At 47.0% G+C, this 25,902-nt stretch overlaps 2 protein-coding genes across 3 annotated transcripts in view; both read right to left on the reverse strand.

Moving 5' to 3' along the window:
• Positions 1–25,902, reverse strand: part of RAD54L2 (RAD54 like 2) — a 1,034,525-nt gene that overhangs the window by 458,621 nt on the left and 550,002 nt on the right. For both annotated transcript variants that reach the window (XM_086938836.1, XM_086938837.1), the window contains exon 12: positions 13,286–13,528. In XM_086938836.1, coding sequence (XP_086794962.1) covers positions 13,286–13,528 — 243 coding nt within the window. The remainder of the gene's footprint in view (positions 1–13,285; positions 13,529–25,902) is intronic.
• The window catches only part of LOC147692653 (uncharacterized), a 273,896-nt gene continuing 256,599 nt past the window's right edge, over positions 8,606–25,902 (reverse strand). The window contains exon 2 of the mRNA XM_086938838.1: positions 8,606–8,664. The gene's annotated coding sequence lies outside the window, so the exon portion shown is untranslated. The remainder of the gene's footprint in view (positions 8,665–25,902) is intronic.

Below are 25,902 nucleotides of genomic sequence, written 5' to 3' on the forward strand. Positions count from 1 at the left end.
GGCAGCCCGCCTTGTACTGCGTCTGCCCCGTAAGTCATCAGCCTCAGCAGCACTAAACACCCTCCATTGGCTGCCAATAGGTAAAAGAATATTGTTTAAACTTCTTCTAATCCCTTTTAGGGCATTTCACCAACGAGGCCCAACCTATTTATGCAACGGGTTTAAAAGATATCACCCAACGCGTTGTCTGAGATCTGCTCGCCAGTACCTATTTACTCCCCCTCATTTCAAGCTGGCCACAAAGGGTGGCAAATCCCTTTTCGTACTGGGTACTAAAGCCTGGAACAAACTTCCTCTTTTCTTGCTGTCATTTTCTCAAGAAGCCCCCTTCAGGAAGGCATTAAAAACTTGGATTTTCTCTTTGCCTGACACCACTTGTAGGACCTTAGTGTAGTGTTTGTTTAGAACTTAGGACACCCCTTTCCCTTCCAACTCCTCCATCTGAGTTGTGTGAGCGCCAAGATACTCCTTGGAGTGAAAGTCGCGAGGTAGAAATGTCCTTTACATTACATTACATTACACAGCCGCATGGCCTACTAGCCAGCAGCCACCAACCGCAGGCCCCCTGCCTCTCATTGGATAACATTGGGCCTAACTACCTCTGCATCCAGCTGCCCCTGTGCCGCTGAGGGTGTACCAACTGTACCTAACTGCACTCACTTTTCTTCCATAGGGTAACATTGACTGGTTTCACTTGGAAATTCTTCCAAGTGTGTAGTTTTTAAACTTTAAAATATTCACCTAAAATCGGCTGAATAACGAATTGCGATTTACTCACCTGCATCTTTCAGCCCAGCACTGACCCTGAAAAGTAATTTTAACCGTCCTTACCAGTAACTTGTATTTCCTTCCATAGGAACCCATTGTCTTGTTTTCACCAGAAAAGTTTCTAAGTGTCGATTTTCACAAACTACAAATATTCCTTAAAAATCGACTGTATGACATAAATGCATTCTTTCAACTGTTTACAGGACATAGATGCACCAGTGCTGGATCCAGGTTCCACCACTGAGTAAGAAAAAGGAACGATAACACTACTTACCTGCTAAGTGAATTTCCTCCCATAAGATAACACTGGAGATACTATGTGAAAAAGATTCTACGTGTCAACTTTTAAAATACAATAATATTCCTTACAAATCACTACTGTAACCCAAACGCTTTTACTCAACTGTTTACAGGAGAGGTCCCAGGACTGAATCTAGGATCCAGTCCTGAGGTTACATAAAGTAACTAATTGCATTTAACTAGAAATTCCTATTGAGATCAATGTTGCATTGTGTTTGATATTGTGTTGCCCATTGCAACAAATGTAACTACTGTACTTAAAAAGTCTATTGCCTATTTGCAAAGTATTTAAACAAAAGTAATTCATTCTGAGTAAGTGTATTTTGATACCTTGTTGGTTCTAAAATAAAACTATATATTTTGATACAAAACAATTAGCCTAGAGTTCAGTTTTTGAGTGTGTGAGACCATTTGCTGACTTGAGTGTGTACAACAAATGCTTTACACTGTCCTCTGATACTGCCTTACTGCTCGACCAAGCTACCACTTTAGAGAATAAGGTTATATCTAACTTTAGCCTCTGCCAAACTTCCAGGGCCTGTGGACTCTGTACACATTGTACCTTACTTTGGTCCAGTATACACAGAGCCACTTTCTTACAAGTAGCAGCTGGAAATCTAGCACTCTGAGGGTTGGGTTAAGATTTGCTGTGATTGTGTTGAGGATTAAACCTAGAAAGGGCTACATTTTTAGAGCTGAAGATGGGACTTGGTGACATTTATTGTAAATCCCACGCTGTGGAGCAGATAGATGAAAGCTTGAGTGTATGATACGCAGTGCGACCTGCCTGTGAGCTCTTTATCGACAAACGTCTAGATAGAAAACATGTCTTCCCATCTGAGGTAAGCATCTAAAACCACTAGGCATTTTGCAAACAACCTTGAGCCTCTAATAATTGGTAGAGTTGTCCAATTACAACAAAGTGACAACACTGATGAGGTGGATGGATGGTTATGTGGAAGTAGGTGTACTACAGATCTAGGACAGCCAAGAAGTAACCTTGCTGCAGCAGAAGGATAAGATCCTGAAGGGTTGTCATATGAAAATGTTTCCAAGAGAATGCATTTGTTGAGAAGCCTTAGTTCAAGAATTGTCCTGCACGAGCTATTATTTTTGGTGAGTAGAAACTATAGGCAGTAAACCCTTGCCCAAGGTCTTGAAAGGCCACCTCCTTTGTGCAGGTTCATGCACACTTCCTCTTGGAGAAGGCAGAGATGTTCTGCGCTTAGGTTGGGAACACAGGGTGCAATGTTTGGTAGGGATGAGACAAACTCTAGACTCCTTTGTTGGCGGATACCTTGAATGCAACTATCGGAGGAGTTTTCCTCCCAATGTACTCGAAACTCCTGCAATATTCCCCCATTAGGTGATGTGTGATCAGAGGCATGCATTGTGAGTCAATGCTTTGAGATACAGTTCCTTTGGTAGATTGCCTCTTCCTCTGCCACTGTTGAGAGTTATTACCCCGTTATGTCCCCAGTACAACTCCTGCCTCCTTGCTGGTAGTAGATTACTGCAGTCATTGGTATGACTGCGGATGTTCAGGAGAGGTGGTCTTTGCTATACCCTAGATTGCCCCCCACGAAAGTAGTCCTTATTAGGTGTTTGAATGCCCCCATACTCTTGGCTATCTATGTATCTTTTTTATTTTCTCGACCATCTCATCTACATGTGTGCCGAAGAGATGCTCGCCACTAGGTTAATGAGGTTTTGTGAACCTCTGACTTATAACGAATAGTTTCTTACCTGTCGGTGTAGTTTTGCAGCTTGATGATCTTTCTGGATTCACTATGCTGTGCATATTCCGCGGTCTTGTGGTTGGGTCCGGATTCGTAGTCTTTTCTCTCTTTTTTTTTTTTTTTTTGTGGCCCAGGTGGGCGTCGGCGTCACCCTTCCTTGGGTGTATTTCCGGTGACGTCGGCATGCTTCCTGCGGAAGCTCCCATCCCTGGGCGCCATCTTCGGATTCTTTTTTTCGTGTTTCCTTCGTTTCCGAAGTGATGGCAATGTTCTATGTAGGTGATTTTTCCTTAACCGCCTTGTATGTAAAATCCATTTTATCTCTTCATCTTCTTTTTTTTTTTTTTTTTTTTTGACCACCCCTTTTCTCTCCAGCCTCATCTTTCTGGCGGAGGTGGGTGGGTTCGCTAGTGAATCCAGAAAGATCATCAAGCTGCAAAACTACACCGACAGGTAAGAAACTATTCGTTTTGCAGCGTGAATCTTTCTGGATTCACTATGCTGTGCATAGATTTTGTAGCGGTTTCTCATTTCCGTGGCGGCTGGGTGGAAGATGAGTTCTGGTGTCTGAATATGTGCTGGAGCACCTTTTGTCCGACTTGCGCTTCCTTGTTCATCTGCACATCCACGCAGTAGTGTTTTGTGAACGTGTGCACTGAAGCCCATGTTGCCGCCAGGCATATGTCTTGTATGGGCGTGTTAGCCAGGAAGGCTATTGTGGCCCCCTTCTTCCTAGTGGAGTGTGCACGCACTCCCTCGTCTAGTTCCTGTCCTGCCCTGTTGTGGCAGAGCTGAATCGTCTGTGCTATCCATCGTGCAATAGTGTTCTTCGTTACTGCTTTGCCCATGTAACTGTTGGCGAATGACACAAAGAACTGCTTCGTTTTTCTGTGCTCCTTTGTCCTTTCAATGTAATGCATGACCGCCCTTCTGGCGTCTAAGGTGTGCAGAGCTCGCTCAGCGCTATTGGTTGGTTTTTGGAAAAAACTCGGTATCTGTATGGACTGGTTCATGTGGAACCTGGAGACCACCTTCGGCATGAAGTGTGGGTCCGTCCTCATCACAACCCTATCACTATGTATTTGTATGTAGGGTTCCTGTAGCGTCAGTGCTTGTAGTTCGCTTACTCTGCGTAATGACGTTATAGCAACTAGGAAGGCTGTTTTCATGGTTAGCATCTTTAAGGAGGCCCTGTGCAGTGGTTCAAAGGGCTCCTTCATGAGTTCCGTGAGAACTACGTTCAGGTTCCATGCTGGTGGTGGCACCCGCTTGGGCGGTGCGATCCTCTTCGCTCCTTCCAGGAACCTCTTGACAACCTGGGATGTGAAGAAGCTCCTGCCCATCTCACCCCTTGTGTAGGCTACTATAGCCGCTAAGTGAACCCTCAAGGAGGATGAACTGAGTTTTTTGTCCAGCAAGTGTGTCAGGTATCGCAGCACTGTGGAGTCTTTCTTCATTTTCTTGTGAAGTTGTTCACGTTTGCACCACATCGTGTATCTTTTCCATTTTGCGACATAGCACCGCCGTGTGCTCGGCCTCCGTGCCTCCCGAAGGACCCTGAGGGTGCTCTCTGGCAGTCTCAAATGTGCAAACTCTATGTCCTCAGGAGCCATGCTACTAGGCTCATGGTCTCTGGCTCTGGGTGCAGCACCTCTCCGTTCTGCATGGAGAGCAGGTCCTTTCTTCTGCCGAATCTGTGGGGTGCACTCTGTGACATCTCCATGATCTGCGAGTACCATGTCTGCCTCGCCCACTGTGGCGCGACCAGTATCAGGGTCATCTTGCTCGCTCTGCACTTGCTCAGTACTCGGTGTATCAGTGGTATCGGGGGAAAAGCGTAGGCAAATGTCCCGGACCAATCTATCCATAGGGCATTCCCAAGGGACCCCTTTTCGGGTAGTCTGGATGCGAAGTACTGGCATTTCGCATTCTGGCGTGTTGCAAACAGGTCCACTGATGGCGTTCCCCACCTGTTGAATAACCACCTCGTTTCCTGAGCATTGAGCTCCCACTCGTGGGATGCCGATGTCTGTCTGCTCAGCCAGTCTGCCTGAATGTTCTCCTTCCCTGGTAGGTGTATGGCTAGCAGGTCTATCTGTAGAGGGATGGCCCATCTCCATATCTCCTGTGCCAGTGTTGAAAGCGTTGTTGACTGTGTTCCACCCTGCTTGTTGATGTAGAACATCGCCGTGGTGTTGTCTGTCTGCAGTAACACCCTTTGCTTGTACAGTCTTGTCTGGAAGGCTTTCAGTGCAAGGAAGATTGTCTTCAATTCTAGGTAATTGATATGCTTTGTCGCATCTGCTGGCGTCCACAGTCCTCTCACTTTGAGCTCCTCCATGTGAGCGCCCCATCCCTTCAGGGATGCGTCTGTGGTGATGGTCACTGTCGGAGTTGGGGGTGTTAGAGGCTTTCCCCTTGTTAGGTTCTCCATGGTCCACCATGTCATCTCCCTTTGCACTGCGTGCGTCACCACCACAAGATCCTCCCAACTGCCTGACGCCTGTGACCACTGTTCCTGGAGCCATTCCTGCATGGGTCTCATGTGTAGCCGCACATTCGGCACCAGGTGGATGCATGATGCCATCATCCCCATGATCTTGCTCGCCGTCCTCGCTGTCAGAGCTTGCCCCTTCCGGTAGAGGCGAGTTTCCTTGACCAGCGCCCTTGCTCTCTTCTCGCTGGGGAACACCTTGGCCTGCACGGTGTTGATCACTGCCCCCAGGAAGGTCTTCACTTGCTCCGGTTCCATTGACGATTTTTCCCAATGGACGGAGAACCCCAGGTTTATGAGTGTGCTCGTCACTGTCTGTGCGTGGTGTTTGCACCTTTGGTACGAACTCGCCTTCACCAACCAGTCGTCTAGATAAGGGTATACGTGTATCCCCTGTCTTCGTAGGTGTGCAGCAACTGCTGCGAGGCACTTCGTGAATACCCTTGGTGCTGATTTGAGTCCGAAGGCCAGCGTTGTGAACTGGTAGTGGCCTCCCCCGATTGTGAACCTGAGCATATGTTTGTGCTTTTTGTTCATCGGTATGTGCAAGTAGGCGTCCTTGAGGTCTATCGTGACCATGAAGTCTCCGACCTGCAGTTGCGGTAGCACCTCCTGCAGGGAGGTCATTTTGAATTTCTGTGTTCTTATGAATTTGTTGAGGAACCTCAGGTCTAGGATGGGCCTCATCTTGTCGTCTACCTTTGGTACCAGGAAGTACGTCGAGTAGACTCCCTTGTTCCTTTCCTTGAATGGGACTCGCTCTATGGCCCGTTTTTGCAGAAGTTCCTTTACTTCTTCCTGAAGCCTCGCCAGCTGGTCTCCTGCTGGCGGTCTTCCCCTTGGTTTCCTGCTTGTTGGCCTTTTCTCCAATTCCAGGCAATACCCGAATTGGATGATGTTTAGGATCCATTTGTCTGATGTGATTTCTCTCCATTCCTGGAGGTAAAATTGCAATCTTCCTCCCACTGGTGTCATGTGGTCGTAGGTGTTCTGATTGTCCCGACCCCTTGGTACGTGGTGCCCCCCCGGGTCCTTTCTGTGGCTGGGCACCCAGGGTTCTGTGGAGTCACTTCGAGGAGGGCTGCTGCCCCCCTCTCCTATTCTGGCCACGTCCGTTTCTTCCTCGAAAGGACTGACCTCTTGGTTGGTACTGCCAGGACTGTTTCTGCTGACCTTGCTGTCCCTGTGAGTCTGCCTGGTGCGTTTGCTGGAAAACCTGGTGTGATGTACCTGGTTGGTTTCCACCTCTCCCGCCGGGCCTCCGTGACGGGGTGCCTCTTCTGTTGCCCCTGAACTGCAACGCCCCCATAGACCTTGCCGTCTCATTATCTTTCTTGAGCTGGCTGAGTTTCTCGTCCACAGTTGCCCCGAAGAGCGTGTCGCCGTTGAACGGTGTGTTGAGGATACTGTGTTGCACCTCGGGTTTGAACCCAGAAATCCTGAGCCAGGCGTGTCTCCTTTCCGTGACACCCATCATCATCAGCCTGCTGGCGGTGTCTGCCCCGTCCAGGGCCGTCTTAAGGCAAGAATTTGCCGCATTTTTCCCCTCTTCGACCAACATCTCGGCCTTCTGCCTGGCCTCCTGGGGTAGGTCCTTCACCAAGTGCCCCAGGCCGTCCATGATCTGGTACATGTGCCTGTTTAGAAGAGCGTTGGAGTTAGCCATGCGCCAGTGGGTCGCAGCATTCCGTTCGATCCTTCTGCCCACCAGATCCATCCTCTTGCTCTCCTTATCCGGTGGTGGGCCCGAGGTAGTGGATACGTTGGCCCTCTTCCTAGCCGTGGCCGTGATAATGGAGTCTGCGGAGACCTCGCCTCGAATGTAGGCCGGGTCCTTCGTGGAGTGTTTGTATTTTTTCTCTGTTCTAGGGGTTACCGCCTTGCATGTTGCGGGCTCCTTGAATGCTTCTTGTCCTTGAGCCAAGACGCTCTCGAGCATTGGGAGGAACTGGCTCCTTGTCTGTGTTGGGAGCAAAGTCTCGAGCAGGAAGTCTGCTTTCTGCTTCTCCTCGTCGAGCTTTAACCTAAATGCCGCTGCGGCAGATTGTATCGCCGAATTGTATGCCCCGATGTCGTCAGGCGGCGAGGGCCTCGAGGGGTATGTGTCGACCGCCTCCTCCGGGCTCTCGGTGTCGATATCCAGGTAATCCTCCTCGATGGGGTCAGAGGTGGCCGACTCGGCGTCAAACCTACTGCCCTCCTCCTCGTCATAGCCGTAATCCTCGTAGGGATTCTCCTCATCTCCCTGGTCGTCGACCATCTCGGCGGCCGGGCCATGTCCGTCGCCGAGTTCTTCTTCCTCTTCGACCAGATCTAGCACCACGTGCTTGGTCTTGTGTGGAATTGTAAAGGTACTCATCTCTGCGTCGAAATCCTTCTTCCGCTGCACGATGCTCGCCATCTCGGCCTCCAAACGCCGTCTTTTCTTTTCCCTTTCGGCCGCGTTCTCGGCCTCGGAACGCTCGGCCCCTCTCTTCGTCACCTGGCTCGGCGGCGAGACTCTCGGCGTCGAAGGTTTGGACGTCGAACTTGGCTTCGGGTCCTTGGACGTCGTCAAAGCTTTCGGGTCTTTCTCCCTCGACGCCGATCGGTCCCTTTCGGAGACGATCTTCGGCGCCTTCTGCTGCTCAACAGCCCGGCCCCTTTCGGAGGCGATCTTCGGAGCCTTCTGCTGTTCTACAGCTCTCGGCGCCAGGGACTCCTTCTCTGAGGATCCGCTGGGCCTGTGTGCGGTCGCGGACTGCAGATGTCGCTGCGTCGGCGCCTTCGGGGTCTGGCCCTCGTTCTTTCGAGACTCAGGGTCTCTCGTGCTCTTGTGGGACGTCGAGTCTCCTACCTTATCAGGCGTCTTCTTGGGATCGGTCTCTACGACCGTGTAGCTGTCGTGTTCGGCGGCAGCGTTGTCCTCTTCCTCTGAGGACATCCCCAGGTCGTACAGCGAAGGCGTCGGGGCTTTTCCTCCGAGGGTGGCGTGTGCTACCCTCTGGCTCTTCCTCACACGAAGGGTCTTCGCGGCGAAGACGGAGCAGGCGTTGCAGTCTTCGGTTCTGTGGTCCACCGGTAGGCAAAGGTTGCACACCGGGTGCTGATCTTTCTGCGCGTACTTGTGTCTGCAATTCGGGCAGAACTTGAACGGCGTGTTGTCCATCCTCGAGCGTTTCAGGCTTCCCTGACCGCGTGGACGTTGATGATCGTCGAAGTTCTCGACGTTCTCTCCTCCTTCTCTCTTCGCCAATGGTCTGCGAAGTCTTCCTTGGTCTTCTTCTTTTAATTTCTTCTCGAACTTCTCGCTTTGCAGTACTTTCTCCAAAAATGTCTGGAGCCCAACGGGAACGATCCAGACCCGACCGCGGAAAAAAGAATCTGAAGATGGCGCCCAGGGATGGGAGCTTCCGCAGGAAGCATGCCGACGTCACCGGAAATACACCCAAGGAAGGGTGACGCCGACGCCCACCTGGGCCACAAAAAAAAAAAAAAAAAGAGAGAAAAGACTACGAATCCGGACCCAACCACAAGACCGCGGAATATGCACAGCATAGTGAATCCAGAAAGATTCACGCTGCAAAACCTGAGATGCAAAGCCATGAATGACGGTATAAAATAACTGATGGGTGTACCTCTCTAACTGCAGTTTTAGTGGTATCCAATGCATATCGTAAAGTGGGACTGGAAATGATTTCGTGCTCAGATTTCCTCCACCTCTTTTCCAAATTTGCTCTGGGAGGTCCTCTTACCTGCAACTTCTAACCTCTTAATCTCTTTATACGACAGGGTGGGGGCATCGCAGGTGGCACATTATCTAGTTGTAGCCTGAGGGAGAAGGTTTAAACTTTTTCTCCACCCTAGCAGTAACCACCTAGGATCGGAATGGCGCTTTTAAGGTATCGGTAGCAGATTGGGGCATCCTTTTTAATATAGGTAGGAGCTGCATTGAACATTCAGATTTCGATAGGTTCTCTACCAGGAAATAATGTTCCTCAGGGTAAGTATGCATGTCTTTCTTGTGGTATGATGCTGGTCTTTCGATGACCAAATGTGACTGTCGTCTGGGGGAAAGACCTGGTTCCAGGTCTGGACCCCCTTAATGGTCTATGTCAATCCTCCCACAGTTCCTGGGTGAGGAGAGAATGGGCTCTTATAATCTTCTGGCAGTGTATAAGGACTGGGGTTACCAGTATAAAAGAAAAAGTTGGAGACTCTGCTCAATAATGGGACAGGGATGATGTAGGTGTAGGTAGACCCGATCGAGAGGAGAAGGAATATGTGGGGTGGGGTTTGTAGTTGCGTCCTTGAACCATTTGAGTTATGGATAAGGCTTTAAGGCAGTTTTTCACAAGAGTTCCTCCTCGAGGCCAACCTCCTCTTTCCGAGTAGAGGCTCAGAAGTCTTCGGATCCTTAGAAGAGTTCTTCCCTGTACAAGTGTGGATGAAAGTATGGCTTTGTCTTTCATCAATTTTCTCCCAAAGTCTTTCCAGGATCAGCATTTGAGAGTCAGAGCTAGTGGTGGATGGCGGTCTCAGCACTGTAGCGGTTTTCGGGGCTGATGGTGGTTTAAAGCCAAATCATGTGCAGATGCCAATGGGCCCTACGACTTGGAAGGGTCCTTTGGCTTTTTGGTGCTGGAGGTTGATGAAAGACATTGCTCTGGGTTGTCTTGTTTCGGCTCAAATACCTTGTCTCAATGTCAACCGGAACCCGAAGGTCCTGTAGACATCAGTACTTTGTGTTCAGGACTGGATGACCGACACCCTGAGGAGCAGTAATCCGTTTTGGTGTGTGGCTTTTTGAGACATTCATGGTGCTCTTGTGGCTCATCCATAACTCACAACCTCTGGCATCAACTTAGTTCAAAGCCCAGTGTTGGTAGAGGTCAAAGGTACATCCTGTTCTTCTAGATTAGAGGTGATTAATTACTTCTGGACAGGATTGGTGCACTGGGAGGTCTTCAGATGTAATTTCCCCTTCCGCAGCACCGAGCAGGTCCACTTTGCTAAAAATGTCACACATGGCATCTGATGGCTGCTGCTGCATCCTGAAGAGAGCACAGTGTCTATCTCTGAACTGCCAAACAGCCTTATTGCACCAATGGGATAGGCAGAATGTGCACAGGTCCTGAGAGATTTTTTTTAGAGCTCTCCCTAGCGAGAGACACTAGGGCTGCGAGCGCTTTTACTTGGATTCTACTTCCTGGCATATGTACTGGTGAATTTGTGTTTAAAACGGCAAAGACAGCGTTTTTATGAATTTTAATTGGGGGGTTCTAAATAGATATTTTAGCTGGGGAATTTAAACAGGTACACTGACACCTCTCTCATACGCTGAATTTCCTCTTCCCTGCCTCGCCCAGCCGTCTTTTGTGAAATTGCTGTTGGCGGCGGTGGGCGCCATCTTAGGTAGGGCTGGGGGTGCGCTCTAGTCGCGCCGCCCTCCCACCCTCCTCACACCCTATAATATGTGCATCCCGGCCAGACGGCGCAGCGGGCTGGCGCAGCGGGCGCGCCGGATGCGCACCGAAGCCGCGCCTAAGCCAAGCCCGTCTGCGCCCGTCCGCGACCCAGAGCCCCAACCCCTGGCCCAATTTCAAGACGCACTTGGAGTAGGAGTGATTTAGTAAGTTTTTCCTCTAACAGGTGCATCCTTGGGCACCACAGCATCAGAGTAGGGGAGATTGATGGATGTCGTTACTGCCAATTTCGCTTTTGTACAGCGACAGCATAACAAGGTTCGCAACCCCTCACTGTCCTGCGGCCTTGTTAATGTGAGATCGCTGAGCTGTCACAAACACGACGTGTATGACCTTCTCATTGATAAACACCCCGATCTGTTGTTTATCACAGAAACTTGGCTTGATGCCAACTCTGACCCCGATATCATTCAGGCTTTGCCAGACGACTATCAGATGGTGCGCCTGGATAGACCGGTAGGCAGAGGAGGCGGAATTGCTATCGCCTTTAAACAACAATGGGCCTGCAAACTAGAATCAATTAATTTGGCAGGATGTGAGGCGGGTATCTTTACCATAACAATTGACGGAAGTATGACTATAAAAGGCCTGCTAGTCTACCGCCAACCAGGACCTATGTCCAGGTTTAAAGGCAACCTTCTAGAGTGTGTTACAGAAACAGCGATAAGAAGGGACAAGTTTCTGTTGCTGGGAGATTTAAACATGCATCTGCAAGACCCACAAGACAAAGGAGCGGTGGAGTTCCGGGAAGAACTTCACACCCTACAGCTAGAGCTTAAGGGGCAGCTCCCAACACAATCATGGGCATCTGTTAGACCCCATATTTGCTAATTGGGAGGATGTTTTAGTCACTCCCCCAGTATCCCTGCCCTGGACAGATCACTCTCTTGTCCCATTCGTGATTCAATTGCCCAAGTATAAAGCTACTACTCCCACCCCTCTCAACTACCCTCGACGCAGGTGGGCAGGATTCTCCCTGCAAGAGATTAATAAGGCACTCACCGCGGAAGGGCCTCCAGGAGGCAATGATGTGGCAACGGCAAACAAACTGCTCAATAACCGCATCATGGCTGCGTTGGACTGCACTGACCCATTGGGCCAGCCAACTAAAAGCGTCCACAGACAAAGAACTGCTCCCTGATTCAGCGAGGTGCTGCGCTGCGCAAAAAGGGATTGCAAACGAGCAGAGAGACTATGGAGAGTGGCATATGATGACCGGATGAAAGAGGCCTATCTCATTAAGAGACGCACCTATCATAATAAAATTCGGATAGAGAAAGCAACATACTATGCAGACAGAATCCACGGAGCAGAGAACTCAGCCAGGGAACTGTTCAGCATATATAAGTCCTTAGCCACCCCAAAAATCTCTACTCAAGATGAAGACCATTCAGTAGCTGCATGCAATCGCATTGCTAACTACTTTGGAGAAAAAGTGTCTAAGATTTACTCGGCCTTTCCCGAAATACCATCTGCAGCGGAAGAGCCTGCAGACATAGTAGCAGAGGAAGATGATCAAAATCTGCTACTTAATTTTACCATCCCCTCACCGGAAAATCTAGTTAAAATTTGCAGATCGGTTAAATCTGGTTCCCCCCGAGATCCTGCATCACCAAAGAGGTTGAGTGACAGTTTGGAAACCCTTGAACCCTATATCAGACACTTGCTAGATGTATCCTTCCGATCCAGTTTAATTCCCGAGGATTGGAAACAGGCCGTGGTGCTTCCCCTCCGCAAAAAGCCGAACATTATCTTTGAAGAGTTGGACAATCTACGCCCCATTTCTCTGCTGCCTTATTTCTCTAAGGTAGCGGAGAAGGTGGTAAATAAACAGCTCATGAAATATGTGGAGGAAGGCAACCTTCTTCACCCTACCCAATTCGGGTTTCGGCCCGTCATTCTACGGAGTCTGCCCTTCTTAGGGCCACCGAATCCCTCAGGCAGGGTGCAGATGAGGGACAAACCATGGCTCTAATTCTATTAGACCTCAGCGCTGCGTTCGACACTGTAGCACATTCCATCTTGCTACAGTGTCTGAACAAAGGTGGGGTGAGAGGAGCAGCGCTGAAATGGATATATTCATTTCTTACTGGCCGAGGCTTCCAAGTGAGGCAAGGTGACCACTACTCTGAACGGATCTCTTTGGACCAGGGAGTGCCGCAGGGTTCGTCCCTGAGCCCAACACTTTTTAACCTTTATGTTGCCCCGATCGCCACCTTGGTAGAGAGTTACGGCCTCCGAATGGTGTCGTATGCCGACGACACGCAGTTGGTTATCTCCCTGTCGCGTGCACCCGGTCTATCGGCGGGCATCTTCAGAGCTTGCATGCAAGATCTAGCAGCCTGGATGTCCGCCAACTGTCTCAAGCTCAACAGAGGCAAGACCGATATAGAAATACATGGGTAATAGCAATGCCTGGGTAATACACACCTTTATATTTGCTGGCAATGCTTCCAAGACAAAATAAACAAATATACATACAATCCACTGCGCTCATTTTGCCTACACAAGAAACTTACCCACTCGTAAGTGACCACCTGATGGGCCTTTTCCTGAAAAGGATTCAAACCCACAGTCTGCAGGAACTTGCTGTTTGTTGTCTCGCCTCCTGGCAGTCCTGCAGCATTGTTCTCCAACTTCACTTTCACACTGTGGGGCTTGCAGCTGGCATTGGTGCCCAGATCATCCACATCCAGATCATGTTCATTAGCCAAGTTTTCCTTTTGCAGTGCTTCATGTAGAACATCAGGGTGATTCCATATCTGAAAGTGGAATAAGAAAGGAAAAGGCGTTCACTTGAGGAGAACAAATCCAATGTATTTTAAATATGGTTATTGAGTTTTAATAACAATTAAGCACAAACTTATAAACACTGACAATGTATTCACATGGGATCAAATCAGTGTATCATACTCCACTCTACTTTTGCAGTTGCAACAATCTAAAAAAAAAAAAACACAAGATGATGGACGGAATGTTGCACAATGGCAAAACATTCACCCCTAGTCACAGATCTGGGTTTAATCCATCGTTATTTTGCTCACCAAGCCACCCTAGTTCAGACATGGCCAGATGCAAATCAGTCATGTCTTCCATGGACCGGAATTAAGCAGAGTGGGCTAAAGAATGGTGATGGATTAAACCCAGATCTGTTGACTGGGTGTGAGTGTTTGATTGGCTCAGATGCTCCGTCCATCACCACCCCCTTTTGTACCGCTTTGTTTGCCATAAGTTGGCAGTGTATGCTCAGACGTGAGTCCCTTGATCACTTTGCCACTGGATTCAAGCAAGCCTGGCTGAAGACGGCTGTAATGCCAGAAACCGGTCCTGGGAAACTTGTTTCCGGTCCAGGGAAGGCATGGCTTGGCAGTTCGGCTGGACTGTTCCCATGAGGCACAGGGTCAAACTGATTTGCATAAGGCCATGTCTGAACTGGTGTTGCAGAGTGGGCTAAAGAACGGGATGGATTAAACCCAGATCTGTTGACTGGGTGTGAGTGTTTGATTGGTTCAGATGTTCCGTCCATCACCACCCCCTTTTGCATCACTTTGTTACAACAATCCAAGGCATAATGTTCTCTCCCTGCCCATTACTACACCCTAAATCAATGTCTTTGCAACTTCAGTCATCTATGCCTTATATTCCATTCTAGATCTAACTAAACATGCTTAATTAATTACCTCATGGATGCTAGTGCTACATTTTATATCTATCTATGTATGATAGGTTAGTTTACCATAGGCTGTGGGGTTAGTTAATTGTGTTAACATTTCCTACCACTCAGCTAAGTAATTTTTTCAGTTTATCATCTTTTATGGAATTTTTTTCTAGCGCTAATCCTATCAATTGATTTTCATAGGTCGTATTTTGGTGGTACAGGGCTAGCTCAAAGAAGTGCTATTCTTCTTTTAGCTAACATGGTCTTTAGTGAAAAGGCAAAATCCCCAGTAGACAGAATCTTTGCCTGAACAAAGCATGAAATACTATCACCTTATGCATAATCTCAAGCACCATGCTCCACCATCACTGTGCCCTATTGAGCCAGGTTGGTGTAACTAATACAAACAAAACAAGGGACAATGGACAGCCCTGCCTAGTGCATTGTTCTAGTCTCCTGCTTTCTGAAATCTATCTATCTGTTGAAACTCTCGCTGTGAGCTCCACAAATAAAAGCTTAACCCAACTGAGAAATTTTGATCCAAACCTTACCTTTTCTATTACTAAACATGTATATTCCCAGATCACTGTGTCAATTGCTTGCTCGGTGCCCATTACTAGGAGTGTGTAGGTCTTCTCAAATGTTGACAAATAGGGCATTATGTGTGCCCTGATTGGTCATATGCTTGATCTGTATTTTAAAATGTATGGAGTTTCCAGAAATAGTTAATGTAGAACTGGGAAGTGTGGTCTGGCGTATGAACCATTCCATCCACTGATGTTTTTCCAAAAAACAAATTGTTGAAGCTATAATGGTGAGCAAGACCATTCTACTTAAAAGTTGGATGTCCTTATATCAAATATGTTGATAGACAATTGGATAATGGAGATGCAATCCCTTTCCATACTAGAATTGATGTTATTACCTGCAAAGCTATAATAAACTGAATGTTGACTATATTAATAATACTACTAAGGATAAAAGTACTTTTTTAATTTCACAATTTACTTTCTTAAAGGAATATACGATTTTGCATTGTTTGAATATGTTTCATGATTCATTATGTTATTACTTGTATGGCTCCATTTTATCTTCTCATGTTGTGACTTATTTAAAGATTACAGCATGCTTCCCTGTATATTTGACATATAGCGTGAGGATTTATTATGGAAAACGTGCTTGCAGGATTTAAGCTTATTTATGGCCTTCACATCTGTGCATTAGATTTTCAATTGAGAAGTTTCCTTTAATAAACTTCACATATAGCAAGAGGTACATATTTGGAGTTTTTCATCGATTTGATCTGCTCTAGACTTGTTAAATTTGTATTATTTACAGAGCTGTTTGCTTTGTAGTATCTACTCATTCTCTTAATCTGACTGGGGTAATCTCAAGTGCCGGAGAAGAAAGATCTAGTATAGTGAAATCTGAAGATGCTAAATTGGAAGTGTTTTCTGTTGTAATGTTCCCAAACATGACTGATGGAGCCCCCAGGAGAATTGTTGGGAATGGTAGATATCTCTCTCCATTCACCCATCTAGCTTGCAGATAAGAAGTTTGAAAAGATCGAGGACCTAGTCTTCATCATGCAAACTCCCAGTGGAGCTCATTAAAAAGTGGCCACAGTCTGAATCTGCCCATGCAGAGAACCCTATGCCTTTAGAAATTGTCTGATGGCAGCAGCATTAGAATCTGAAGGGGAGCTCACAGGAATCTTGACTGCACTGGCATCAGCCAGGCAATATGATGTACTCTTCAACTCTTGTCTTCTAATTTGCATTCATAGTTGTTTCTAGATAATGAAATGTGTAGAGTAACAAACTGTGTCCATTTTGTCGGATAATAGCACCCTATGGAAGCTCCCAGCATAAGGTTCAGTAGGCAAACTAGGGCAACCCCGGTCAAAGGCACTTTTCATAGCACACTAGAGAAAGGTTTGGCGCAAGATTGATCGTAAAAAACCTCAGGTTAAGAGCTTGCAGAATTTAAGGCATCTTAGGTAAACCTGGGATGTGTTAAGCTCAGGTTCAGGCAAGCAGAGAGTGAAACAAGCTGCATGGTGACATGGAACACCTTTACAGACTACTGACTTCCAAACCAAAAAGAACAAGTCAGAGGGTCTGTATGCTAAGGGGTACCATTTGCCTTATACTACTTTGATTACAGTGCTCGAACCGGATACCAAAAATATTTGCTTTACCATTACCATGATGATTGATAGGCCTTGATGAAAGATAATCATGCAACAACCAAGAGGGAATCAGCAGCTATGCATTTAAATCCGCATTTGTACAAATAACATCAGCAAAATGCACTCCACAAGATACACCTTCCAAAAACATTTTGACCTGGGGCATAAGTTTGAGTCGCATAACTCTGGAATCTAATGAAATGAATCAAAACCTTTATACTTTTAAACAAATACAGAAAAACAGAGAAGCATGGAAAGAGATTCACACGCTTGGCATACAGTCCTGATCTGCTCAGTCAGAGAAGAAAACTGGAGCTCTGGAAATCACTAAATGAGTTTGTGTTTTAGGCGCAGAAGGGTCTACATGCAAGACTTCAGATTTTTAACGAGGCAGACCTCCGTTTTACAAAATGATAAGTGAGAAAGGGAAAATCCGTTATTTACGTTTTAGAAAATTTCCCTATCACAAAGCTAACGTTTTAATTGCTATTTGAAATCCCAGTGAAGATTTATAAGTAGGTGCCATACCGATTTACTGAAGATGGCATTGGTAAAGCACTATTTAAGTTTAGATCAGTTGTTCAGAAAATAGTTTTCACTTTACATAGTGATAAAGGTGAGGTGAAGTGTTAACAATTTAACAGGGTAATCAAAATGTTATTTTAAGAGATTAACAGCAGTTCTGTAATGGTCAGATACGTCTGTCTTGACCTTGTTCAACATGGGTTCATCAATGTGGCGTTACATTATCTAGTTATACCATTTCGCAATAAAATACAAGATTAACAGACTATTTAGTCGGACTAGAACCTGCGTGACTGAAAAGCAAAGTTTAAAGACTTTAAAGTTGCCTACTATAGTTCAAACAAGTATTGGCAAAGTCAAATGGTCTAGTTTATATAAGAGCTATTGTTTTTGTCAATGTCTTTTAGCCATGTTGTACACTACCTCTGCAGGGCAAGCAATAGAGTGCCGTAGGAATGGGGCAAGAAACACAACACTGGGATGGGGCTAATTAAGACAGTGGGAGGGGGCAAGAAACACACAGGGCCAATAGGTGAGTGGCGGGAGGGGGGCAAGGAACATGGTGGACATCTAGGAAGGGAGCAAGCAATTCAATGAACAATACGGGGGAGACTAGGAGGAGAAAGCAAAGCCAAGGACAGTGGAAACACATGCACTCCTTGATAAGCTACTGGCAATCGGGTGAGGGGCGGTTAGGGTGGATAAGTGGATGCTTAAAAAAAGCACTATGGGGCTAGCTGGTTGCTTTATAGGTGGAATAGCTGACATTGTAATGTCTCTCAGTGCTGGCACTCTCAGCTGGTACTGGCAATAACAAAGAGTGACAGCACTACACAAGAATTCCACTGTTTAGGGAATTGACTAAACAATTCCTCACCCACCACTATACAGGCTCATTCATTCACAAGGAGTTGTCAGTTTTCCAATAATGGCTAAATGTGAGACATCAGGACATAAAATTCTCCATAGATTCCAGTAACGTGAAAATGACGTTCCTGGATGTCGAAATATCAAATGTTGAAGGCAAATTAAACTCCTCCTTGTACAAGAAAAGAACGGATAAAAATACCATTCTCCACTACAGAAGTTCGCATCCAAGGAACTTGAGGGCAAATTTGTCATATGGGCAACTTCTTCGGATTAGAAGAAACTGCTCTGAGGTAGGTCAGTTTGACCACTATGGACAGAATTTCTGCGAAGAGATGGTCCAAAGGGGCTACCCTAGGAAGTTACTTAAACATTCCTACAAGAGGGCACGCTATACTCCAAGAGAGTGCCTCGTTGAAGCCAAAGAAAAACGTGAGCTTGAAAATATGGTATGTGTTACTACATTTTGTTCAGAAACACACAAAATAAGACAAATGGTCCTTAAAAATTGGCATCTTTTAGAATAATTGGAAGTGCCATTGCCCCGCCCTATATTTGCATATAGGAAGAACAAAACATCGGCCAGCAGATCGTCCGAGCTGATATAAGGTTACCAAAACCCAAAAATGACCTGTTAGCACAATGGGGATTGAAACCCATAGAAGGACACCACAGATGTGGCAACTGCGTTGCCTGCGGCACTACCATTGAGGGTAAAACATTTCAACATGCCAATGTTACTTGGAAACATGATTGTTTTTCCAACTGTAGGACCAAGAACGTAGTTTACGTAATTGTTTGCCCATGCCCAAAAATCTATGTAGGTAAGACCAACCAACAAGTTAATACCCGAATGACCCAACACAGATCACGTCTTAAAAATAAGATCTTAACCGCGGCCCTGGTACAGCACTTCATTGATAACAAACATGCAGATAACGACTTCAAGTGGATGGTATTATTCAGTATGAATCAGGCCAAACCGGTCACAAACACAGAACAGGTCTTATTGAGAAAGGAGGCCTATTTAATTTAAAAATTTAATAGCACACAAAAGGGTCTGAACTCGCTTTCTGAAGTATCCAGACTTTGATATTAATTTTGTTAACAAAGCCCTAAATGCCTCACAACTACATTGCCCAGAATGCACTGCGATAGTTGCCTATATTGGAAGAGCTAAACATGGCTGCCACATTGACAGAAGGTTTGCATCTCCGTTCCGTAGCAGGGATTGAAAGGTGAGAGCATCATGGCAGATTACACAAACGCGATTCTCGCGTTCCATCATACTAAATATTTGCGCTTTCACCCAGGTATTCAGCGCAACTAAGTAACGCGGTCGCCAGCAACGCGGAGGAGTTTAAATCACAACCCCCGCCTCTGATTCGAGCAAGTTGCTGTTAGCAATGCGGAGGAGCCGCAGCCCCGCCTCTACTATGAGCAAGCCAGGTACGCCGATCCGCAGGCTTTCAGACTGTTTTCAGAGTCACATTAGAACCGGGCATTAAGTACTATTTTTAATCGTGCCTTCTAGATTGTTTGGAGTGCGACATATGAAAAACCGAGTTCTTCAAACATATGCTTCATCAAAAAAAGTACGATTTTGAGGCTTTTTTGTTCTGGTACCAATCAGTCTGTGCTGCTCTTTTTAGGTTTTGCCTGGCGAAAGCTGCGCACTGCGCAGCTTTTTCGCGCAGGCGAAAACCTAATGACTATAGTATGGGGCTTGGAATCCGCCCCCGTCTTCCATTGGCTAGCTCCATAAATGGAGGCTAGCCATTGGAAGACACGTTTGTCCGTCAATGCAGGACCAGATTCGGGGGCGTTCCCGAGAATGTTAGGCTTTTGGCTACGTCACGCTACGTCAGCCGAAAGCCAATTCTCGGGAACGCCCCTGAATCTTGTCCGGCAGTGCCGGCACCTGCCTTCCTGCTCGGGACGCGCTGCTATTGGCGGAATTTTGATCCTGCCGTGACTTATTCAGGTTAAAAGGGGCGTGGCTGGAAAGGGAAATCCGGGAGAATCCCAGGTGACGTCTTGCACTGCAAGCGGTCAGATCAGCGTACAGCGGAAAAGCATCGTCACTGCCGTTCCCACTACCCATTGGGTGAAGGCGTGGCGCCCGCATCCGTCTTCTGCCGTTCTTTACCCCGCCAGGTGTGTCCGAGTTGAGATCATCTATCCTGCTCGGAGCGCCAACGTCGCTTTTCGCTCTCCACCCTCTGCCTTCCCACAGTGTGGCCAGCACCAACACTTAGTTGCATAAGAGGAGGCTGCTGGATATCCACAACTTCCCCAACCCGAGGCCCTCAGTGTCGCACACCCCGAACTACTGCTCCTCCTCTCTCAAGTTACGTCACGACCGCTGTATCACCGAGCTTTCAGCCAATAGAAAGGTCGCGTCTGGCACGCGCAGTGTCTCGGGGACCTTGACGACGGCCAATGGGGGCAGAGTTGGGGGGCAGAACTTCCGGTGGACTGCAGGAAGTTTGAGAGTGTGTGTGTTATCCTGAGGCCGGATAGCCAAAAGGTGGTGGAGAGCGGCTACTGGCTGTGTCAGTACGCGGGTGGCAGCTGTTCGTTTGGGCAGCGCTGGGTGACACTTCAAGCTGCTCAAACGCTCCCCCGTACCGCGCCATCCTTCCCTGTATCGTTTTTGCTGCACTGCTCCCAGCGTCCGTTGCGCTGTAAGCGGCGCTATTTGAAAGAGGCCAGTTCCATCCTCTTCCCAGCGGCTGTTGGCAGGGACAGCGCCCAGTACTGCGGCAGATAAGGCCGTGGACTGTTGTCTGAAAAGAGGTGAGAGGACGCATGCTGCGGGCTTTGTAGAGGTGGTCTGTTCTTTGCAGTAGAGATTGTATGATGCTGTGGCGCAGGCTCTGCTTCCCCTTACGCTTAGAAGTGGGTTTCTCAGCCAGGCCAGGAAGACAGTTAATGAGTTTTTTTGGGTATCTGCTGGTTTCGCTTTCATTCACTTAGATTCTGTTTGGCACAGGAACTTTGACAGCTCAATGGATAAGGGATCGTATCGCTCACATTGTTTGTTGTTTATCCATTGAAAGAGTACGTCTGTCTGTGCAGAACTTTGAAGGAGGTACTTTGACAAGAGAAGTGGAGAAGGACTGTTCGGGCATGTGTGTGTGGTGGTGGGGGGGGGGGGGGGGGGGTGCGAGTCTTTTTTTGGACCAAACTGGGGGCGACAGACGCCCAAGAGTCCAGATCAGAAGCTCCTATTAGTTTCAGGAACAGAAATTGGAAGGGTGGATAGCTCCGGGGCGCTTTAAGAAATGTCAACCAGTAACATGCTTTATTTGGAACGATTGGGTGCTGTTTAGGCACTAGGAAAACAAGCATTTACAATGCAATGGTTTTGCCTTTGTTAAAGTTTGAGCTATTGGCAATGCTCTTGACATTATTTTTATTTATGTTTTTTTTTAACATAAATAAATTGGCCAAATGTATATGCAACACAATTTAAATGTAAAGTGATACGTATTCTTACTGCTTTGTATGTGCGTATAAAACAGAAAAATGTGCTCGTAAATTACCTGAATAAGTCACAGCAGGATCAAAATTCCGCCAATAGCAGTGCGTCCCGAGCAGGAAGGCAGGTGCCGGCAATGCTGGACCAGATTCAGGGGCGTTCCCGAGAATTGGCTTTCGGCTGACGTAGCGTGACGTAGCCAAAAATTCTCAGGAACGCCCCCGAATCTGGTCCTGCATTGACTGACAAGCATGTGTTCGTGTCAACTCTAGATTTAGTGAGAGCATGAGGGCTCTCAGTGTGTGGGGGGCTCTCAGTGTGTGGGGGGGCTCGCAGTGTATGGGGGGAGCTCGCAGTGTGTGTGGGGGGCTCGCAGTGTGTGGGGGGCTCGCAGTGTGTGGGGGGCTCGCAGTGTGTGGGGGGCTCGCAGTGTGTGGGGGGCTCGCAGTGTGTGGGGGGGGCCTCTGTGTGGGTGTGTGTTGGGGGGGCTCTCTGTAGGTGTATGTGGGTGTCATTTGCGAAAGATAAAGCTAGTGGCATTGCAAATGACAATGCCATTTATTTATGGTAAAAAAAAAACAAATAAAAATAATGTCAAGTGCATTGCCAATAGCTCAAACTTTAACAAAGGCAAAACCATTGCATTGTAAATGCTTGTTCAGATTAGTAAATACCCTCCCTTTTCATTTATACATTAGGTGAATCGTCCCAATAAAAGGTTGAGGATTGTAACGGATTTCATTAGAAAAAGTGGACCCGCGGGACCGCCCGTCCATACACGAAGTTAACAAAAGCCTTGATGTGACACCTAGTTCTTTTATCGAGACTAGACAACTAGAGAACTTTAATTACTTAATGCCCTTTTTCTATAATTTTTGTTTAGACTACCCACAACGAAAGAGCCCTGATGAGAATCTGGAAATTTTAAACTCTGGATTCGAAACGCGTCGGCAGGCACAAAAGAAAGACAACAGGATTTCATTGATTGTAACTTTGACTTAGTTTTCAAAGTTTGTTCTGATCTTTCTTTAAGCAATTCCTTTTGCTAATTCTCTTTGTGGTCATCTCAGTTGATATTTATCTTGCAAAGAATAATTATTTGTGGATAAAAAAATCGCATTATTTGAGAAGAAGATTGTGTATAAAATGTTTATATGTATGATGTAAGTAGTTGTGTATATATGTGTAAATGTTTATTTAATGTAGAGTGTTTTTCTCACTCATGAAAAATTGAAAAAGAATTGACAAATTTATAACGGTAAAAATAAATATACCTTACAAACAGAAGATTATTCTTTGTTTGTGTGCTCTTAAGTTTGGAGACAAAAAGTCAAAGTGGGGGGCCAGCAAATTTTCCTAGTTCATCGTCTGTGGCCACAGCTTTATTTTGTAGAGCGTGGCCCTCTGGGGCCCCCAGGTCAGGCGGGCAGCTGGTGCAGGCAGAAAGGAGGTCATGGCGGCCCCTCTCTCGTGCTGATGTGTGGTGCCAGCAGCAGGATCAGGTCAGATGGCGAGGCAGGCAGGCTGAGCTCTTTAATGAGCGTCCATCCTCTTGACCATCTTGGCCACTGTCCTTCAAAGTAACGAATATGCTACTTACCAGTATGCATCTGTTCTTGGCATGTAGGGCTGCTGACATTCATATCTGTGCATAGATCGCCGCCTAGTGTTGGGTCCGGATGATTGCACATTGTTGTCCTGGAAGAGTCTTCGAAGTATCACGAGATAGGTGGCTCCTCCCCTGGACTACAGTGCGCATGGGCATCCACTCTATCCTCAGATTGTTTTTCGCCATTGTGGCAAAGATGGAGTGTTACACCGTAAGTGGTGACCATGCTAAGAGTTATTCTGAGTGCTGCAGCCGCTACAGGCGCCGGGGAGGAGGGCGGGCGATATTAATGTCAGCAGCCCTACATGCCAAGAACAGATGCATACTGGTAAGTAGCATATTTGGTTTGAGGCATGTGGGCTGCTGAATTCATATCTGTGCATAGAATACATAGCAGTCCCTCCATTAGCGGCGGCCGCCTGTGCCAGCTGCAGCAGTTTAAAAAAGTGTTTTTAGAACAGCCTGCCCTACAGCTGCCTGCTGTTTGGAGTGCACATCTACGCAGTAGTGATTTGGAAATGTGTGTGTGGTAGACCATGTGGCTGCTCTACATATGTCTTCTAAATAAATATTTCCAAGGAAAGCCATGGAGGCACCCAACTTTCGCGTGGAGTGGGCTCTTGGGGGAACCGTTAATGTGCGCTTGGCCTTTTGATAGCAAATTTGAATGCACTTAACGATCCACCTGGCTATACCTGATTTGGAAATGGGGTTGCCTTTGTGTTATGGCGAAAAGGCAACAAACAGTTGTTTTGTTTTCCTAAAATCTTTGGTCCTATCTATGTAGTACATTAGAGCTCTTTTGACGTCTAGTGTGTGGAGCATTCTCTCTGCCACTGACTCAGGATTTTGGAAGAACGCTGGCAGTTCTATAGTTTGATTGATATGGAACTGTGAAACCACTTTAGGCAGAAACTTAGGGTTAGTGCGGAGTACCACCCTATTGGAGTGAATCTGTATGAATGGCTCCTGGATAGTTAGTGCCTGAAGTTATTGTTATTGTTATTGTTAGTTTAGATTTATAACGCGCCTAATCACCTGCAGGCCTCTAAGCGCTTGGAAATCGATGTCATTACAATAACTTGGTTCACTCCTGAGAGAGACGCAGCTACAGGACTACATTGTGATCAAGGCTCTTCTAAACAGCAGGGTTTTCAGTGATTTCCTGAACCGTAGGAGATTCATCTCCCTGCGTAGCCCCTCAGGCAGCTTGTTCCATAATTGGGGGGCCAGAACAGAGAAGGCTCTCCCTCCCTTAGTCACTAATTTGTAGCGGGGGCAGACCAATAACTGAGAGTCCGATGATCTGAGTGTTCTCTTCGGTTTGTATACTTCCAGGCGAGCTTTGATGTAGGCCAGCGCATGGCCGTAGATCGCCTTATGCGCTATACAGAGGCTCTTAAACTGAACCCTCTCCTTAACAGGGAGGCAATGAAGGCTTTGGAGAAGAGGGGAGGCCTTTGTTCGTCTGGGCACTCCAAAGATTAGCCGTGCAGCGTCATTCATTACGACCTGGAGTCTGTTTGTCAACATTTTTGGGAGGCCAAGATACAGGGCATTCCCATAATCGATCCGTGAAATGACAGTTGCTGCTACAATTGAGCGTATCATAGAATGAGAAAGGAAGGGAGCTAACTTTCTCAATTGTCTGATGATGTTCGTGCAGGTTCCAACAACAGCGGAAATTTGACTGCACATTGATAGGTCACAATCTAATTTAATCCCCAGACTCTTTACGTTGGCACTAGGTTTTGGGGCTGATCCAAGCTCAGCAGGCCAATACAGATCACTCCATGGTGAGGTGGTAGATGGAATTACCAATACCTCGGTCTTATCCGGGTTGATCTTTAGTAGGTTTTTCGTCATCCACCCTACGGTGTACCTCAGGATATTTTGAGCTTGGGTTTGTGCTGTCCCTGTGTTATCGATACTCAGCACTAGCTGAGTATCGTCAGCATAGTTGTAGACTCTGCAGCCCAACTCGGCCAGGGATGCAATCAAAGGCTGCAGGTAAAGATTGAACAGAAGTGGGGACAGTGCGGAGCCCTGTGGAACTCCGCACTCTAAAAGGCCCACTTCAGATATTGACTCCCCCAGTTGTATCCTCTGAGTCCTTCCTAAAAGTTCACTAACTCGATTGCTATTAGGAAAGCCACTTTCCACGTTAAGAATTAAATCTCGCATGAGTGTAGAGGCTCAAAAGGTGGACGCATCAGCCTGGTGAGGACCACGTTTAGGTTCCATACACGCGCTGGTGGGTGTCTGGGAGGAATAACTCGTTTGAGTCCCTCCAGATTTTTTGATGCAGTCACAGCAGCGTTCGTTCGCCTCGTGTTATCTCGAGGCGCTTACTATTGCTGTAACGTGTTGTAAAATGTAGGCATCAGTCTCATTCCGTTGCTAAACCAACTGCCGCTTTTACTTAACGATGTCTATACCTCGTTACTTGCTTGAACCTTGGAATTTGCATGCATGTAACGGTCTCAACTATAAGGGGCATGTGTGCGCAGTGGTCACTCGTTAATGACTTACTGCACAATCTACGTTGCCACTCATGTGGATGTTGGGCTAATTGAGAATGGAGGACACCGCTTTCACCATTTATGAGCGGGTATGTTTGTAGAGTGGTTACCTGTTAACATCGGAAAAACGCATGCGATACAACATTTTTTCTGAACCATGTTGCGATTTGTGTGTATGGTGGGCCAATTGAATATACATAAAACTGCGTCCACAATAAACTAGCGTAATTATTCCTAGGTATATCTACAGTGGTAATCAGCGGCTCTAGGTTTTGACAAG

This window comes from Lissotriton vulgaris, chromosome 9 (assembly GCF_964263255.1).
Source record: "Lissotriton vulgaris chromosome 9, aLisVul1.2, whole genome shotgun sequence".
Taxonomy (NCBI): domain Eukaryota; kingdom Metazoa; phylum Chordata; class Amphibia; order Caudata; family Salamandridae; genus Lissotriton; species Lissotriton vulgaris.